Raw genomic sequence first — 19,368 nt, forward strand, 5'->3', positions numbered from 1 at the left:
TAATCAACCTTCAAAAACAGACAAGTACTAAGAATAAGAGTGGCATGATACATAAAGAGTATCAGCTCGCCTTTTATTGTTATCAGTATCAGACACATTTAGCTCCCTCGTATCAGTGTCAGTGTGATAACTAAAAGTTGTTTTGTTGTTTGTTCAAAACAACTTTAGGAATATTCACCCTGTCCAAGTGCACGAGTAACTCACTTCACACTCTGTGTATGTATCTAAAACAGTTTATTTAAAAACACACAATCAAATGTGATAATCACGATTCATCTCTTTTCATGTTCAAACACGAATAAACATTACATCGCTGTTGTTCATCCAGATACAATAAGAGCTTCTAAATCTTCCTACAAATGTTTAGTCGACTTCCAAGTGTATTCACTTTATGTATTTTTTAGAGGTAAAAAAAAAAAGACACTTTAAATAGTATAAGAAATTATGCAAAAATAAGAAATTAAAAAAACAAACACTTTCTGTCTCTGCACATAACATGTTCACAACGATAATCCCAAATAACCCTCAGGAGCTCACAATATGCAACAATTTGCTTGTTGTTAAACATTTACCTGATAAACACCAAAAGCAGGATAACTTTTATCCATCGTAAGAAATCATACATATAAACTACAAGACTGAATACAGCAAGAATAATCGCACCATCATTCCAATAACAGGAGGACACGGTTACACATTATTTGTACTGAACAGCTTCAGCTGAACAGCTTTTCTTCATACATAAAACATTTTATATTGTTCTTACATACAGTGCCTGCAAAGTAAAAGTGTGTCCGTACAGTACATTTTCAACACTCAATATCACATTTTACAACTATATCTTTGCACGCCGACTGAAGAGATTACCTTCGGTTTGTCTTCATTTTCACCGTTCTTGAAACTTTCAGGAAAAAGGGTAAAAAAATAAAATAAAAAAAAGATAGAAATGCCTCAGATGACTACGCTGGTGCTGCTATGGGAGCTTCTATCCTAAGAGAGAAAAGTGACAGAGGTGAGGTTTAGTTAAAGAGGTGAGATGTGATGATTCAAACACACGAGCAGACCATTCATTTGACTGGGAGTAGGTTTTGGCTGTGGTGGCTGTGACAGGCAGCCAATCAGATGATCAGGCAAGTCAAACTCCTGCACGGTCAGCCTGAAATGTCCCTGAAAATTTGTGTCTAGGTCGCAGTTTTAGTGACACTGCAAAAAAGTTTCCTTTGGTTTGAGAGAGAGAGCAGTGGTCAAGCGACACAGACAGTGAATGAGAGTGTGGGAGCACTGGCATCGAAAAGTTATTTCCTGCTGGTTTCACAGTGCTTCGGGACAAATAAAACACACCACCAGCAGCAACAGCAGCAGCCCACCTTACACCCACACAACCCTGAGGCGATGGTCTGATTTCAGCCTTAAGAAACAGTGGTGCTTCGAGGTAAAAGCTAATGTCAGCATTAGTCATCAACAAAGTGCAGCTGCTGGGCATGCCATTGATTTTATAGGTATTTGGTTATAAAGCAAAAGATTAGTGAAAATGAAAATTTTGAAAAGAAAGTGATTAAATCATATAAAATATCATGACAATCCATCAAATACTAGATCGAAGCTGCAAGCACAACTAAAAAAGTGAAGAAAGAAAGAAGTCAAGACTAAAACAAAGAATAATTTAGACCACAGGTTCTAACGTCAGGATCTTACAGAAAGGCGGTTGTAGTTCCTCCGTCCGTTACTGTGTCCCGGCTGGTCCTCTATGGAGGAGTAGCTGGGCGGCTTCTCCGGCCAATCCTTCCCTTTACCTCCTTTCTGTCTCCTGCTGTCTTCTTCATCCGAGCTCCACGACCCTCCGCGACGCTGAGGAGGTGAATAGCTCCTCTCCCTCCGAAATGCCTTGCTTTTCAGCTCCTCCATCACGTCATCACGACTGTGAGCTCGCGGTCTGGATGCAGTCCCTCGCCTCCTGGACGAGCTTCCTCTCTCGTTCCTCGAACCCCCGCCGTGCGGCGCTCTTCCTCGTCTGTTCTCCCAGTCGGACTCGTCGCTGTAGTCTCGCAGGATCCCCCGTCTGGGAGGAGAGTCGTCTCTGTAGTTACGAGTAGCGCGTGGCAGACCTCCTCCGGAGCGGTTTGTACTCCCGCTGGAGTGGCTGGATAATCTCGGAGCAGCTCTTGCTCCGTCTCCACCTCCTTCGTTCCCCCTGCGTGAGGAGAAACTGGGCACACGCTGGATAATAGGAGGCAGGGTGATCACTCTTCTCTCCACCCCTCTGACACCCATCTCATCCAGGGCTGACAACATACTCGGGGGCCCAGGCGTGTAGGGAACTGCTTGAGGAGCCGGCTGGTACTGAGCCTGTAACGGGGGCATATTTTGGACGCTGCGATAAGCTGCTTGAGGTGCTGGCATATCCAGCCCCCTCACCTGGTGCTCCAGGTAGTCCAACACCTGGCCGGTGCCATGATTGCTGCTGCGCACACTGTGGTTCACATGGTGCGGAGGAGGAGGAGGAGGAGGCTGCTGCTGGAGGGCCATGGGTGACAGCTCCATGGGGGCCATGGCAAAGTTTTGTTTGACAGGATAGTCTGAGTACGAACCTGGAACAAACAAGACAGTTCAGAGACATGATTAACTTGCAATGACTGATGTTTGGCCACATGAGGGCAGCAGAAACATGCTGGAAACAACATTTACATCCGACATGTCAGAGAGAGTTTCATATTTACACATCCAGCACCTGTCTCACCTGTCTGGATGTTACCTCAGCAAACAACACAAACATGAACCTTAGTTACTGTTTTCACCATGTAATGTTTGTTTTGTGTACAGTTAACATCAGTTGTGTTTGCTTTTCAAAATTATATTTTACAGTTTGATTTATGATGACCTTAATCTTCTCCTTTTTGTCCAGCTGCCAAAATAAGATAAGAAGCTCTCAGTTAACAAAATGTATTTTCAGTTATTACCACATGTTCACTATTATCAACTTTAGGGAGTGTTTGTGAACTTTTTACCCTGAGTTAAGCGTCAGAGGATACATCCAAGGCTGCCCTAACACTCTGATAACTTGCCTAACAGGATGCCCACTACCTGAAGCAATGACCTTACCTGCATGTTTTCAGGTAAAGATATAGTTTTAATTAATATATTCATTAGCAGTTAACACTCTCCTAAAAGCTGCTAGACCTCAACATCAATTAAAGTTAATAAATACAGTGTGCAGTGCGTGATTTTCAGTATGGTTAATGCTTTAATGGCTTAGTACAGCAATTTAAATAGACTACCACAAACAGCAGCATTTATTTCATATAAATATCTGGATGCAAAGTATTCACGTAGTTTCAGGTGTTTTTGTTTGTTCATTCGCCCTTGGCGATGTAACAAAGCATCAAAGATCAGTCTGCTGCGTGCTTTTGTTTCACTCACCTGAATACAGTATGGGAACACCCTGGGAGGAGGCGTTGGAGCTAATGGGAGCGTAGATGGGTTGACCAGCCATCCAGGGCACCATGGCCTTCTGAGCGTCTCGCAGCATCCTGTGCTGCATCACAGCTGGAATCAGAGCAGAGAGGAAGTCAAAGGTTTGTGCGACTCGATGGCGACATACCATCGAGGTGACACAAGCGACGAGCGTTTGTGCCTCTGTCGTAAATAATGAAGATCTGCAGTTTTCTAGTTTCACAAGTCACAGATACGTATATTCCTGACTCTTGTTATTTTGAGTACAAGTGTGCATTCATACTATGAATTGTGGCAAAATGCCTTCAATGGTCGCCAATTTGGCTACGTAGCTGAAGGGGAGGGACAACCATCATTTTGAAGATGTCGTTGTATTTTGGGTAAAAGCATGAGTGAAAAAAGAATTTCCCCCTCGAGGGATCAATAAAGTATCTATTCTTTCTTTTTTCTATGAAAATCACAACTTACAAATGTAAATAAATATATTTATAAAGTATAAATATAAAGTGTTTTAAATCTTTATTTTGGTAGTCAAATGTCGGCACTAATGCTCCGCATGGTTGCAATTCAAGAAAGTGGAAAAGTGGTAAAATGTCGCAACGTCCACACTTGAATTAAAACAGAACTAGTGCATTAAGTCAGGAAGTACACAGTTTACTACATAGAAGTGTACTAACCGAAAGTAACCATCAAATGAGTCAACATGCACAGTAGGAGCCGAAATGTGTTTATATAGTTTGAGTTGTTAATCACACATTTTCTGGATCACCTTTCTTTTTGTTAACTGGTACAGGGAGGTGTGTTTGTGGCTTCATCTTATTTTTTATCTGTGTTACTTGGTGGTGGGAGTCAGACAAAGGAGGTTATCTAATGAGGACAATATGGTATCTACTGTTGACCGTCTCACTACTTTCACGTCTTATCTCGTGTCATTAGTTAATATCGTATCACATTTCGTATCATTTAGTTTTGTCACGTTATGCCAGTTTAAGTTTGTTATTACTCTTTAGTTAATAAATATAAAACTTACTTTACATGACTGTGATTTTTTTTTTCTTTGGAGCCTTTTTTTAAAATGGATAGTTGTTACTACATGCACAACACGAGGACCCTGAAACACGTCTGATTCTCTCACAGATACATGTCGAAATGTTTTCTGGCCCTTTGTCTAAAAGCTGCCCGAACATGTCAAGCTGTGGGCAGCTCTTCTACCTTTTTCTGGACAGCAGCACGTCTGTGGACAACACGGGCAGCGGACGTAGCAGCAGCACTTCTGCGGGCAGCACTGACAGCAACAGACGCAGAAGAGCATGATGAGCAGGAGAGCACCGAGGATGATCAACAGGACTGTCAGCCAGTCTGCAGCAGGAAAGAAGACACATCATTACGGTTATATCTTTCTTCTTTGGTGCACGACAGCCCACAGTCTCAACGGAGGGAAAACTTACGGTACACAATGAGTTTGATTTCACGATCCGAGTCCCCCGTCGTGTCGCCGGGGGCATCAATGGAGCAGAAATACACGCCGTTATCCCACCACATCACCTCGTTGATGATCAGGTCGGCCTCTGTTGACAGAAAACGTCACATTAAGCATTATCTTATAATAAATTAAGATGATAATATTTGTTTAAATTCTTGTAAATGTTTCTGGATCACTGCAGTATAATGGAGCAACAATCTTTGCTCAATACATAATGTTGATGACGTCTTAAACAATTCATAAAATATACATTATTATTTATTTCTGTGCGTGGTGTCTTAAAGTCGATGAAACCAGTGGACTATGATCAAACTTACTGTTCTGGATGGTGATTTTGCGCTCTCTGTAGTCTGCTCCCAAGGTGGGCTCACTGATGCCTCTCTTCTGGATCACGGTGCGGACTGTGCGCTGGCGGTCCGGACAGTCATTGGAGGGGTCCTGACCGAGCTGCAGAGCGGCCTGGAAAGCTACAGCAGACACAGAAAAGCAGGATGAAACATGTTGAGTTCATTAAAGTTTTTATTCTCCATCATAACTGCGACACTTGAAGATGACAAAAACAACCGGTTCTTGAGTTTGCCAACATATTGCCAGCAGTATAATGCAATCTGAGGCACTCAGTGATAATTTGAGAGCAATTAGCAAATACAATGTAAACAGCACTGACTCACCAGGACATCAAATACACTGTTTGGGTGGTGCTGTTGCTTCAAAGATACTATCATGAACAGATTTTTTTAGTAATGACAGGCAGTTGTTTTAATACGGTACAAGTATTATCTATGAGTAAATGGATTTAATTTGACGGTCCGTCCAGCCTGCACAGTGAAACCCTTTTTAAACGATCCAGAACTCGGCGGCACGCCTGGTCTTCAATCAGCCGAAAAGGTCGCTGCTCATCGAGCACATTCCTAATGCTTGACTACAAAGTTGTGTCCGGTTCTGCGCCCTCCTACTTCAGCGTCCTCATACAGACATATGTTACCTCCTCCAATGAACGACACCTGGATCTGCCACCCGTATGCTCAGGGCAATGTCCTACCAGATCAGTGTCCCTCTCTAGACCTCTACCAGATCAGTGTCCCTCTCTAGACCTCCTCTCAAACACTACCAACAATGGACATGATGATGAAGTCTATCCCTCTCTACAACTGTCACAGTACTTATTGCTGCACTAACATGTCCTTGTACCTCGATTGTTTCCATTTTTTGTAAGTCGCTTTGGATAAAAGTGAGTCAGCACTGAAAGAAAATGCTCTTTTATTCAAACAAGGTGGTTTAAGAAACCAGATAAAGTTTTAAGTGAGTTTTAAGGTGTTGCCTGAATAAAAGTTCCAGCAAGTTGTTGTTGCACATCAAGTTATCTCAGTGACTGTTCAACCACCCTGCGCTGTTTTCAACAGCAGAAGAAGCACAGCTGTAACCAATCAGTATTAATGATCGCTGTTTCGTTCAGGTGTGCCAGAACGCACAACACAACCAGAATAACCACATGACCTCGGTCAAAGTTTGTGTTCCTGAAAAGCTGCTGCATCACCCGTTTGAATTTTTATATACTACTAAGTAGTTTCAGTGGAATGTAATTGCTGCCTTTGCTCCAACTTCCGTGTCTGTGAAGTGAAGCCAATGTGAAAGTGCTAAAAGCTGCAGTTCCTCTTGTCGTCCACTTGAGGCTGGCTCCAGAAGTGAGTCAGTCTCCATAAGTCCCCATGTTCAAATGTCCAACTTCACAGCAGAAATAAACATGTTTACAGCCTGGTACAAAAAACAGTTTTGGTCTCTGTAGCTAATTTCCTTATTTGGCACTTCCACATTTGCTTCACTTCAAGTCACGGAGGACGCAGATTATGTAAAAGTAGTACAGTGTTAAATCTGTGGAGGTTTCTTTTAGCTGAACATAACAACATGAAAAGCTCCATTTGAAATTACACTCATCATATTTAGTAATTCTCCTCGCATAGCCTCACCTGTGGAGTAGTACTCCAGCACTGGGTCTTTACAGAAGGACTTGTACCTCCAGGTGACCAGGACTTCCTGAGGGTTGGCTGAAGTCGAGTAGTCGCAGCGCAGGATCACGGAGGCGAACAGAGTCGTACTCCTCTCTGTCTCTGGGACAATCACCTGGATGGACAGCAGCTCTGATACGAGGCAGGAAGAATGACGAGATTCATGAGATTAAAGTAAAAAATAGCAGCGCACGAGGCACACTATTCAAATGACTGTAACTTTAGCCAAAACAGTGTGTTTGCATAGGAGCTTTGGCCTTCAATGCTGGATTGATAAGAATCTGAACAGACTGGTTAACAGTTTACTGCACAGCTCTGCAAGTGCTGCACTGTGTTATTAGAAGTAATACCAGCTGTCAATCACGACCTGCACCACAGAGTTCGAGAAAACAAAGTGACGACAGACAAACTCTGCAAAGTGAGAAATTATTTAACGCCAACACTTTCTTCTTGAAGTGGTTTAAAGCGCCGATAGAGAAGCATCAAACAAATAATCAAATAGTTTCTTCTCTAAATCACGACATGGTATCCTGACATCACGATCAGATAAGTGAGACGATTTAATGAAGCTCTGCAAATGCATTTTAATGAATTATTTTGTCTATAAGAGTTAATTAACGTGGATATGATGGTGGTATATTTCTAAGATAATCGATTAATCGTTTATTTCAACAAAATGCTAAAACTTCAGAGCCCAACGTGTCCAACCAAAAAAAACTTGACAAATGATTTAAGTGATTAATTGATTATTATAATTGTTGCAGATTCACGTTCTGTTAGTTGATCAACGGACTCTAAATCAGTGTGAATGTGAATGGTTGTTTGTCTTGCCCGATGTAATCCATGCTGTACTCCGCCTCTCACCACAAGTCAGCTGTGACATGCTCCAGAACTTTGATACTTTATAGACCAAGCAAGCAATTAATCAATTAATACTTTGATTAATCAACAAAGTAACTAGTAAAATTAGAAATTACTGACTGAAATTAACAAGCAACAACCAATTAACTAAAATATGAAGTAAATAAATAAATAAAAAGACTATCTCCAGTTCTACTGCATCAATTTTGATCCTTTTTTTTAAACTTACATTTTAAAAAGGAGTACAGTGAGTGCACTTAATGCTTCAAGCTGTCAGTGAATATTTATTAAACCTCATTATGTTCATAAAAGACAAAGTTCAGGTGTAATTTAGTGGTAGATTAATTAGACATACAAACACCAAACAACCACAAACAAACAAAGTCAACACTATATTTTCTGAATTTGCAATTTTTCTAAAACATGTCAATTTAAAAAAAAAATCAGTTTTTAATGTTATTTACTATTTTAGGTTCAAATACTTCACTCCAAATTAAAAATCTCCTTCCACCTGTAGCCGATTTGTCTTCTCTTGCATTAAATATCTCTGTGTTTTGGACCAAACAAGACATTTAATCACCCTAACACATTAAATTCTCACATTAAAGTGAATAATTATTGATATTTGTTTGATAAACATGTATAAACTTTGTCCAGTTCAAGTGATAAATAGATCTTTTTCACAGCAGCCACTCTGACATGAAACAGTTGTTTCCAGTGATACTAATTAAGTTTCAGTTTGATTAATTTACTTATTTGATCTTAACAGCGGATTAACAAATAATAAATCTAACATTTAGTATTGCATATTGATTGATTTAATATTTGCACCGTGTCTGCAAACATGTCTGCAAAAAAAAAAAAAAAAAAAAAACACTATTAGTAACGAGCAGTCACGTGACAGCAGTCGGCCTTGTCCTGTTTACACCTGTCGATAATTAACCTGGACACATCATTAATACTGTTTGTTTTTGTGGCTTCACTCTTTTAAAAAAAAACTAAAAAAAACATGAAACTTGTCTAAAGTAAAAGCTTCAGGCGCACAGTGTGTTCACCATCGGCCCTTTAAAGCCTCACCTGTCGGCAGGTGAAGCAGCAGGAGCGCCATCAGTATCATATTTCCCATCTCGTAGCTTTTTTTTTTTTTATCCCTCCGCGGACGCTTCTCTCTCTTCTCTCTCCTGAGTTAAAATCCAGCACAAATCCTGAATGTTCGGATAAAAAAACGAAAATAAATCAACCGTCCACTTCAAACGACATGTTCGGTCCGGGCTGGGTTCGTCTTCTTGGCGTCCAACACGAGCATTTACAGCCGAGCAGAGGAACAACTTTCCCCGCAGAGAGTCGACGTCGAAGGCGGTTCATCCCTCCGTCCTACCTCCCCTCCTCCACCCTCCGGCTTCAGGTGACATCACTGAGCCCCTCCCCCTCCGACAGGTGCAACATGGAGGAAGAGAAGAAGAGCAGGAAGAGCAAAGTACTTTTATATGATATTTTATTATTATATTATATTATATATAAGCTATTAAACAGAAGCAGACAAAGATACAAATAAATAATTAACAGTTAAACAAGGAAAACTACAGAAGCCTCAAGCGGTCATACATTTTATTTCCTCTGTTTTCATTTCATCTCTTTAAGTTATTTATGTCCTTATCTTAAAATAACAACTGTTGTTATGCTGAGATAATGCCAAGAAAACAAAATGATAGTCTAGTATATTAATTACGGAAGCTCTAAGTGGTCATGCACTCATACGTTTTGTTTTCTCGTGATAACGAGTTAATTTCATCTGTTTTCTTGAGTCAAATGGACACAAGATGACTACAAATGGACTACAAATGGACAAGATGACTAGAAATGGACTACAAATAGAAACAAGATGACTACAAATAGAAACAAGATGACTACAAATGGACACAAGGACTAAAAAGAGAAACAAAACAACCATAAGGACACAAAATTGTAGTAACATGTCCTCGTATTGACAGAAACATTTGTATGTAATTAGTATTGTAAAACACTTTATATAAACATTTTAAAGCTGCACATGCTTTACATGAAATAACATTGTTATCCCGAGATAAATTGGATAATTTTCTAGTGGTCTCGAGATAACGATATAATTAATATGAGATAAAAGGATAGTCTAGTATATTAAATCATTGCAGGGAACTTCATTCAGTGTAGCTGATGTCAGTATATCGATCGGTGCGCCACAGCATCAGATCAACACAGCATGATGTCACGTGTGATAGAAAATAAAATGCAAGGATGCATGACCACTTTGGGCTTCCATAGTAAACACATTGTTTCTTTTCTTTAAGTCAGGACAAGACCAGAGAACGCTCACACACAGCAGCAAAACACACAGCAGTCAGTCTCATAAAGCAAAAACCACGTTTTCTGAAGTAATTTTTTTAGTTCTTCTTGTTTTATCGTACCAAAAGAAAACATTTAATTCAGCCAACTCCTGTGGACAGTTTAGACTTCCAGTTAATATATATATATTTTTAAGCTGTAATCATGCCTGTGTTAAGAACCTGCTTCTGATGGGAAGGGAGGCCCCTGTACTGTCAAAGCAGCCAAAGTTTGCCAAGGTACAATCTGAACATTTATTTTACAGTATTTGGAAAGAGAAACAGAAAAAGACGTGCCATAAAAACAGAAATAGACGCAGAATAATAAACAGATCTGACTGACTTCATTTGGTGATTCACTGAGGAGGGTTCAGGGGTTAACTCTTCGCTCTAGTTGCTCAATAAGTGGTTTCCAAATTCTGTCAAAGTTATTAGAGGAGGCATTTATTGTGAGTCTCAAGGTTAAGTTTAAGATGTTGCAACACTTCCCTCAGGCTGATTTTGTTACTTTCAGTGAGATTACTGTTGTTCTCTCTCTGCTATGATAAAAATGTGCTGTCTCAGGATCTGTCTGAATCAAACATCTGACCGTCTGAGCTCCAGTAAGTGCTCAGTTTGTCTGAACAAGATGATGCTACAGAGGCAGGAGATAATCTACATCTGGAAACATTTTAAAGGGTTTAACTGAAGGATGGTGCCAGGCACAGATTGGGGCCGTGTGCACTCCCTTCAAACTGTGACGTCGCAGCCATCACCACAGCTCAGAGTTGAGATCGAATTGGAGAAGAAATGATAAATATAAGATGTTACGACGTTTCCTGAAATCTTTTTTTTACTGTTAAAGACAGCAATAAATCATATTATGACAGTTCCAAACTAAAATGACGATGAAATAAACAGTTCATTAACAAATTATTCAGGGTTCATAGATGGGTCCCACCCAGGTCCCACCCAGAGCCGTAGCCAAGATTTTTAGGTCATGAGTAGTCAGAGTGTAACTACACTGGTCCAATGAACTAATGTCCCTAAATCATTCAGATTTCTTTTATTTCTCTCTCTCTTCCTGTGAAAACTGTAAAGAAATAAAGTATAAATATAATAATATATGTATATCATACATCAATATAAACTACTGAAATACAACTACTGTGTTGGACAACATGCAGAATCAATGTTACATTGCTGCTGCAGGTCTTCTCTCTGCATCCACAAATAGATACTCAACTAAACTCTCTTTATTAAACAAATATAACCTCCCAAAAAGTCTCTAAATGTTTGACTTTTAAAGTAATACATTTTAATGCATTAAAGAGTATTCATGTTACCCTTTTGACAAAGTTATTTATTACGTTTAATCCCTTTTCAATATCTTATATGAGCTTAAATAACCATGGATTGCATCTTGCATCGCCTGTACATGAATTCCTTTATTTATTAGTTAATTTACCAACAATATACGAACAATTGATGGCGAGTGTTGGTGCAACACAGTAACTTAAGGCTAAACCCTGACTTACTATGAGAGAATCAGATAAACAGAGGGCAGGGTTTTATTGTATTTCCTTTTGGGCTCCAGTGAAAGTACTTCAGTTTCAGTCATTCTCGTCATAGTTTCAGCCGTATTAGTGAACTGCTAATCTGTAGTAAATGTTCGGCCGTCTGTGTCTGTGGTGCCTCTGAGTCTATTCAAAAGACAGATGAATGAACGTTTAGTTCATGAATCTTAAGGCTTGCCTGCCCTCAGGAGTGAAAGAAATTAAAAGGAGTGAAGCATAAAGTGAAGTACAGCAGGTCAGCTCGTCTGGCATGATGTCAAACAGCCCGAGGATAAAGTCCACTCTCAGGATGAGTCATATCGGACAGAGCGTTGGAGCTCTTTGTGCCACGATGTTTACATCTCTTATCCAGGGACGCGGACCCCAGCGAGCTTTACTGTTGACACAAAACAATCCCGCCTGAGCTGAGTTCAAGTGCCGTCCTCAGCTCACTGAAGTGTGTGTGAAATCCTGTGAAAAATGCTGCTCGGAAGAAAAAGCTCTGTTATCACATCTGTGTCTGGCTCCACTTCAAACCTCGAGACATGCCAAATTAAATTCCTCCCTTGTCAGTATCTGGAGAGGACATGCAGTACCTTTTGTTTTCTGTGTCTTTATATCCACTGTGTACCAGATTTACTCTGGTACACAGTGTTATAAAATGTTCTTCTGTGTTCTTTCTGCCAACATTTAGTCTCATTCCCCTGAATAAACAGTGGTAACTTATTTGGGCAGGGCTAAAGGAGTGGCCAGGGCCTCTTTATGAAGTGATTGTTAACCTTTCTGTTTGGAAAATACACATTTGGCATCGTGGAGACTCGCTAATCTCGTTTGGGAGCAGCTGTACTGTTTGAGCCTTGATGTGTCCTTACTGCTTCCTGTCCTCTTGTTATGACTTAATAATGCAATACAACCACAAATAGATACAAGATAACTACAGATGGACGACAGGCGGATACAAGATGACTACAAATGGACTACAAATGGACACAAGATGACTACAAATGGACACAAGATGACTACAAATGGACTACAAATGGACACGACTACAAGTGGACTACAAATGGACACAAGATGACTACAAATGGACACAAGATGACTACAAATGTACTACAAATGGACACAAGATGACTACAAATGGACACAAGATGACTACAAATGGACTACAAATGGACAAGATGACTACACATGGACACAAGATGACTACAAATGGACACAAGGACACAAAATTGTAGTAACATGTTGTTCCCTTATTGTATTGACAGAAACATTTGTATGTAATTAGTATTGTAAAATACTTTATATAAACATTTTAAAGCTGCACATGCTTTACATGATAAAGTTTGCTGATCTTATGTGGTTCGTCGATGAAGTAAAGCTCGAGTGTTTATCTAGTTGTGTATATTTGATAAGCTACGATAAAATTCACCAGGCTTCATCCAAAGTACACACGCTTTATCACACATACTGTTACACACAATAACAAGTCAAACATAAACTGCTGCGACAGACACAATAGTTATTTTATTTCAATTCAAGTTTCTGTTTATATAATGCCAAATCACAACAGAAGTTATCTCATGACACTTTCCATATACAGAGCAGGTCTAGACCGCGCTGAAACACGGTCAGTTACAGTCAAGCAATGTAAAAACACAGTCAAATATTGTCAATTATCGTCAGTTAATTGTTAATTAACCGTCAATTCTGTTGTTTTATTCACATTTCTCAGTAATCTCATAAACCAAATGAAGAAGACGACAGCAAAGACTTCTTTAGGGTTTTCTTTATTTAAAAAGTATTTAAGCAGTGCAATATAACAAATCAAAAGGTACAGTACGTACATACAGTAAAATATCAACAACAGAAAAACGCACAAACACAAAGTGAACCTGAGCGTGAGTGTAATCTGTAATATAAGACTGTGGCGTGCTCCTTAAAAAACATATTTTCAAATTGGCAGATCATAATAATAATAATAATAATAATAATAATAAAACATCTTGGCACTAGTTGAAGTAAATCCAGTCACTCAAATCAACAAATAAAACTGATGGTAGTTGGCTCCACATGCATGAATGAAGAATGGCCTGCACATGCTGCTTCGTGCACGTTAATTTCTCAGCATTTTCCATCCCATGCTGCTTGTTTTTGTCGGTGCAGTTACGCCAGACTTCATGAGGCTGATGGCAGAACAGTTACCCTCTCCTGCGTAGCCACAGGACGGTTTAAATGAACGGATTGGCAGTGCTGTGCGAGGTCGAAGGCTGGTGAATCACACTATGAGAGAGTCCCTGCTCAGTGCAGTGCTCTGTTAAAGAAATACACCAAGAGTGTAAAATGTTAGAGACTTTGCATTCATGCTGATGCGAGGTTAGTCCAGCCTCCAAGAAATCATGCAGCTCGAGCTGTGTTAGTAGTGAGAAATTCACATGTAGTTGGTGATACTGTGATGGTTGCAAGCACGGCCAGGTTATACTGTACAGTACAAATCATGAATGTAATACTTTACGTAATATTAAAGTTAAATGATACTGACTCTGTTTTAAGAAGATCCTGTGTGTACATTTCACAAGAGAAAATCAGATTATATACATAATACTGTAAAACACCTTCAAATGTTTAAGCAACAGATTATTCTTATTTCCAAACAAATCCCATGAAAAGATCAAAACCCAAAAAAGTCTCTGCTTTCCTAATCCTGTTTGGTCCGACTGAAGATGTACGCAATGAAAACTGGGTCACAAATATTTAGTTTGTAGTCATTGAGGTCAACCACAAGAGGCCAGCGTGGCGTCGAGCACATAACAATGAGAGGCTGTTGTTGTGATAGAAACACTGAGCTGCCCTGGTCACTGCAAGATCTTTTGATTAACGGTCTGGTGTGTCAGATTTAGGAGGATCTATTGGCAGGAATTGGATATAATAACTAATTAGTATGTTTTTTGACTGTGGACCAGTAAAAGTGCCAAAAAACTGCAGTTCCTCTTGTCGTCCACTTGAGGCTGGCTCCAGAAGTGAGTCAGTCTCCATAAGTCCCCATGTTCAAATGTCCAACTTCACAGCAGAAATAAACATGTTTACAGCCTGGTACAAAAAACAGTTTTGGTCTCTGTAGCTAATTTCCCCGTTCATGAAACTGTACTGAGGGTGAATTTATATACAACCACCTGTTCACATTATATAAGCTTAAAGTTATGCAGGATTAGAGCGTGGACGCTTTGATGACAGGTAGGCCAAGATACAGCGGCCAGAGCCAGATTTTGAGCTTCAAAGCAACTCTTCAGAAACGTGACGTCACAGATATGCTGTCCATTCTTTATACTGTCAGTGATACCATTTCATGTGCCAAAGCAACAACAACAACAGCCATTTACTGACTTTTAACTAAAGCAGATTATCAGCGTGCCAGTACATCAACACCATCACAACTACACGAAATCTGCGAGGCCCCGAGTCTTCCTTAGATGAAAGATGCAGATCAATTAAAGTTTATTTAATTTAGTTTTTCACCCACTCTGTCTGTCCTGTTCCTACTCTCCCCATCACTTGGCACTGATGTGCATTTGTGAGTTAGGAGATAAACAAGTGTCTAATTTATTAATGATACGTGAACCCACAGATAAAGTCTATTGAACTTTATCTCCCTGTACCGCTGAGGTGTCGAGAACAATCACGCTTGTGTCAACAGTGAGCAGAGATGAATCAGGCTTTAGTTTCGGGATTTTTCGTGGGATTTGTGGACGAAAGAAAATATAGACAGACTCCATCCTGTAACTATTTACAGAATCAGAGGCCTTTCCTGAAGCTCAAGAGGAAGGAAGTCCAGTTCCGCTACAAGTAACTCACCAGGTTCATGTTTCGGCTCCTATCTCTGTCCTCCTGCTGCCCTGCAGTGTGTGTGACGCCCCGTGCTGGGGCCGGGTGTAAGAGAAGGCCGGTTCGCGGCTGGTTCAGTGGTTCTGTACGCTCTGATCTGGGAGGTTCTACAGTGCGGTACCGGTCCGCGGTCAGGTCAGCCCTGCGGTACCGCTCGGCCTCCAGCTCAGAGTAAGGAGGCAAAGGGTCATCCCTTCTGGACGGTTGCTAGGCGACCGGCTGAGTAACTACCGCTGCCCTTTCCTCTGGAGCTGCCTTTGGAGGGAGTGTCACTGTCCTCGTCCGGCCTGCCTGCCCTCTGTCCCCTCCCCGTCCCCTCGCCTTGCTGTCCAGCACGCTGTTGAGGAAGGCGTCGTCGTACGTCTCTTCGGGGCGGTCGAGAGGGGGCGATCGCTGTCCCACGTGTCCCTTCTCTTCTGCGTAAAGGTGATGGACTACGGCGGTCCCATCCGTCATCCCGTCCTGTAGAAACGCCTCGGAGGGCTGTAGTCCCGCTCGTAGACCCGATCGGGAGGCTCAGGCCGACGACCACGGGAGTCGTAAGATCGTGCGAAATCCTCGAGCTCGTCCAGGGATCCTGAGCGCCCCCTCTGTCTAACGTCTTCCTCTGCAGGCGCTCAGAGCGCGTTCCACCTACAGCAAGGAAAACACACCACTGGTCAGCACACAGCGCACTTTACACACTTTACTTCAGGTACTTGAAGACAAAGGTAGAGGTATGAGCAAAGCCCTGGTCTGGTGCTTGGTCCTGGATGGCGGGGAAAGGAGGTTGCAACAGGAGGGAGCGTGGCGAAGGCAGGTTGGACTACCTGCATCATTTATTTAGTTCAATTTAAACATTTGTGGTCTGCTCTGGACAGATTTATCTCGATACCTGAATTTTCTGACAACCACAAGAGTGGGGGAAATAAAACCTGCCTCTATAGAAGAGTTTCTAACAAACAGGAAATCAAGATAAAAAATTAGTAAAGAACCATATATTTTTGTGCCTGAATCTACAAAACTAAAGCAGAGACGGAGGCGAAAATGAACACGGTTATGTCACATGGATGCCTGCGAGAGAGATGTGCAGTGAGGGAATTAAATGGAAAAATCACTAGATTTTACACCAGAAATAGACCAGAGGCGCTCGACACCTCTCTTATGGAGCACACGCTGCCAACACACCCATATTATCTGTTATGTCCCAAATTAAAGTCAATTTGACGCTGTTGAAGAGGTTTTCCAGCAGGATATACCTCGAGATCTGACTGTGGCTAAAGGTCTGAGTGGGAGGGCCAAGAAATATCTTTTAATCTGTGACTAACCATGGATCCAGGAGGTGGGGAGCACATTACATATTTATTAAGGCTCCAAAAATCCATCTTACCAAGCGGTGGTCATGGTTATTAATACAATACCCTCCCTCCTCACTCTTTTATACAAACTTCACATGAAGGTATTTTTATGCAGTCATGATCTGGGTTATTTACTAATTTAATATATTAAAATGAATGATTTCACTATAATGTGTACAAATGTTTCTACAGCTGGATAGAGAAAAGTTAAAGGTCCAAGTGTGCAGATTTAGTGTGCCACCGTAGTGGTGAGTAGCAGCCACAGCCGCGCCCAGATAAGACAACATACACACTAAAGGAAAAATACATTAACGATCTAATGATATCACCTACGGGACCTTCCAGATGAAACACTCGCTGACTAATGATACCTTCTGTCGAGCTCGTCGATCGGAGAGGTTGCCTCGTCCCGTCTGGGCCTTCGACTCTGCGTGGGCGGAGCCACTCTCAGCACCGATTGGTCGTCGGGTCCGCGATGGGCGGGAGCGCCTTCATCTGGACCGTCTGATAGGTGTGTCTGAAGTCGGGTTTCCCGCCGTCGTGAAGAGAGCTCAGCTCTGATAGGCTGCTGGCTGTTGGGACAGACATTTTTTATATTTTCATCATAAGAAACATCTCAGGTGTTTTTTCTTGCACGTGGTCGGCTGAAGTGTTGGTGAGGTGTTTGGGATAAGAGCTCGGCACAGACTGTACGTCACCACTCTCGGTTTTGAGGTGAACTATAATCAGAGCACTGATTATAGCTCACGGCAAATCACCATGTGTCACCTCAATTACCGTTACAGCCAACTTAAAGGAGACGTCTGGAGATATTAATGTGGGGCAATTAAATGTGCATGAATAGTTGGCCGGCAGGGTGGCAACTAATCCATAAAGGTAGGACAGGTAAGGTGAGGCACAGGTGGAAGGAGCAACTATTTTTTGACTGCAACGCCACGCTTTAAGTTTTAGGCTTGCAGCCAGAATTATTATTTTCCTTATGTGAACAAATCCTATGAAAACCATTCCTCTGTGCCAAGACCTGCATCGATGTTCAACACTATTTGGTTTCTTTAGTTTGTTTTCTTCGTCGCAATAAACACAGAAACTGTTTTAAGTCAATCCCACATACACCGTCCTCTCACAGCCCCAAATGTGTATTAATCCACTGCTGAAAAAGTCCAGAACAAACGCACTTTACCTCCAAACGACCCATCCTGATAATAAACACCTGTATATCTCTGATCCATACTTAAACTTCAATATACATAAGTGCGTTCGCATCCGGATGGTTCAATCCTAAATTGAGTGTGAAAAATTGGAACCTGGCTGGGGCAGAAACTTAGCTGTACAAACTGTTTTACATTACACATTTTTCTCACATCTTAGTATTTAATATTTTTATGTTTCATTTTTCTGCTTGTCTGTTATTGTTGTTCGTCTGACGTGAGCTGCTCCTTTCTTGACAGTCACCCTTGTGAAAAGAGGTCTAGATCCAATGGTTTTTTTTAAAATCTGGTTAAATAAGAGTATAATAATAATAATAACAATAATAATAATACATTTAGATTTTGGCAGTCAAATGTGAGCAGTGTTGCAGTTGGTGAAGAAGAAGAAGAAGGAAGAGAAGGGTAAAATGTCGCTGTTTCTTCGTCTGTGTTAGAGTTTTGAATGCATGAAGATTAGATTGAAGACTAGCATTGTTAATTTACACAAACCATGCACTGAACACATAAAGACATAACACTGTCACAAACAGCCACACAGACTACAGAAAAACTGTCCTATCCTGTGCAGGCTACGTCCGTGTGCAGCCGTCTTCACAGAGGGAAACTGAGTCAGCTCCTTCTCTAGGAGTACAGAATTTTCATTGAGTCCGGGTCTGGACTGGCTTTGAGTCGATAACCACTGCGCACTGTGGATGTGGACACACACATACAGCACAGGGACATAACCATGCAAACACAAGACCGATTAAATAAGAAACATGCAGATATTTTCTTCTGTAGTTAGAGACGAGTGACGGATGAAATGAGGGTTAGGCAGTGTTACAGATCTTAACCGTCGCTGACGCTCACCTCCATGCAGGTTGTTCTCCACTGAGGGGATAGAGCCATCTGGGTCCATGAGGGATGAAGGTGCAAGAGGAACCACAGTAGGTACACCAGGAGTAGTATGGATACGCAGGAGGCTGAGGGCGGTACACCGTTCGCTTTTCTCCCTCCTCATATACTGAGCACAACAAAAACAGTGAACCCTCCGTACAGAGTAAATGCGTGCGCTTTGGACCGATGTTTTGTGTTCTACCACGGTGTCGTGGACAGCAGCATGTTTCAGGACAGCAGCAGCAGCGGACGTAGCAGCAGCAGGAGTGAGGGCAACACTGGCACCAGCAGATCCCCATCAACAACAGGAACAAGACGCTTCCCAGGACCACAGAGCCCACAAACGCCCACTCTTCAATAAAGACACACAAAC

General features: G+C 41.4%; 2 protein-coding genes across 4 annotated transcripts in view; both read right to left on the reverse strand.

Moving 5' to 3' along the window:
- Nucleotides 1-222: 222 nt before the first annotated feature.
- On the reverse strand, nt 223-9,189 carry LOC104934970 (immunoglobulin-like domain-containing receptor 1). Its single transcript, XM_010750751.3, has 8 exons — nt 8,878-9,189; nt 6,901-7,071; nt 5,251-5,400; nt 4,899-5,018; nt 4,663-4,809; nt 3,418-3,543; nt 1,696-2,588; nt 223-990 (listed from the first exon to the last, which is right to left on the reverse strand). The coding sequence occupies exons 1-8, from the start codon at nt 8,924-8,926 to the stop codon at nt 952-954; spliced, it is 1,695 nt and encodes a 564-aa protein (XP_010749053.3). The 5' UTR covers nt 8,927-9,189; the 3' UTR covers nt 223-951.
- Nucleotides 9,190-13,465: 4,276 nt separating this feature from the next.
- LOC104934971 (immunoglobulin-like domain containing receptor 2) overlaps nt 13,466-19,368 on the reverse strand; it is a 22,091-nt gene continuing 16,188 nt past the window's right edge. For all 3 annotated transcript variants that reach the window (XM_019255732.2, XM_019255731.2, XM_010750753.3), the window contains one exon: nt 13,466-14,006. In XM_019255732.2, the coding sequence (XP_019111277.2) occupies nt 13,971-14,006 (36 nt within the window). In that variant the 3' untranslated portion in view covers nt 13,466-13,970. The remainder of the gene's footprint in view (nt 14,007-19,368) is intronic.

Source organism: Larimichthys crocea, chromosome XVIII, assembly GCF_000972845.2.
Source record: "Larimichthys crocea isolate SSNF chromosome XVIII, L_crocea_2.0, whole genome shotgun sequence".
Lineage (NCBI taxonomy): Eukaryota > Metazoa > Chordata > Actinopteri > Sciaenidae > Larimichthys > Larimichthys crocea.

Bases quoted from the DNA above. Each gene is read 5' to 3' on its own strand.
- LOC104934970 (XM_010750751.3), bottom strand. From the start codon at position 8,926: ATGGGAAATATGATACTGATGGCGCTCCTGCTGCTTCACCTGCCGACA. The intron at 5,019-5,250 runs GTAAGTTTGATC...TTCTGTCAACAG, and splicing joins CAAAATCACCATCCAGAACA to AGGCCGACCTGATCATCAAC. The intron at 4,810-4,898 runs GTAAGTTTTCCC...TTCCTGCTGCAG, and splicing joins AATCAAACTCATTGTGTACC to ACTGGCTGACAGTCCTGTTG.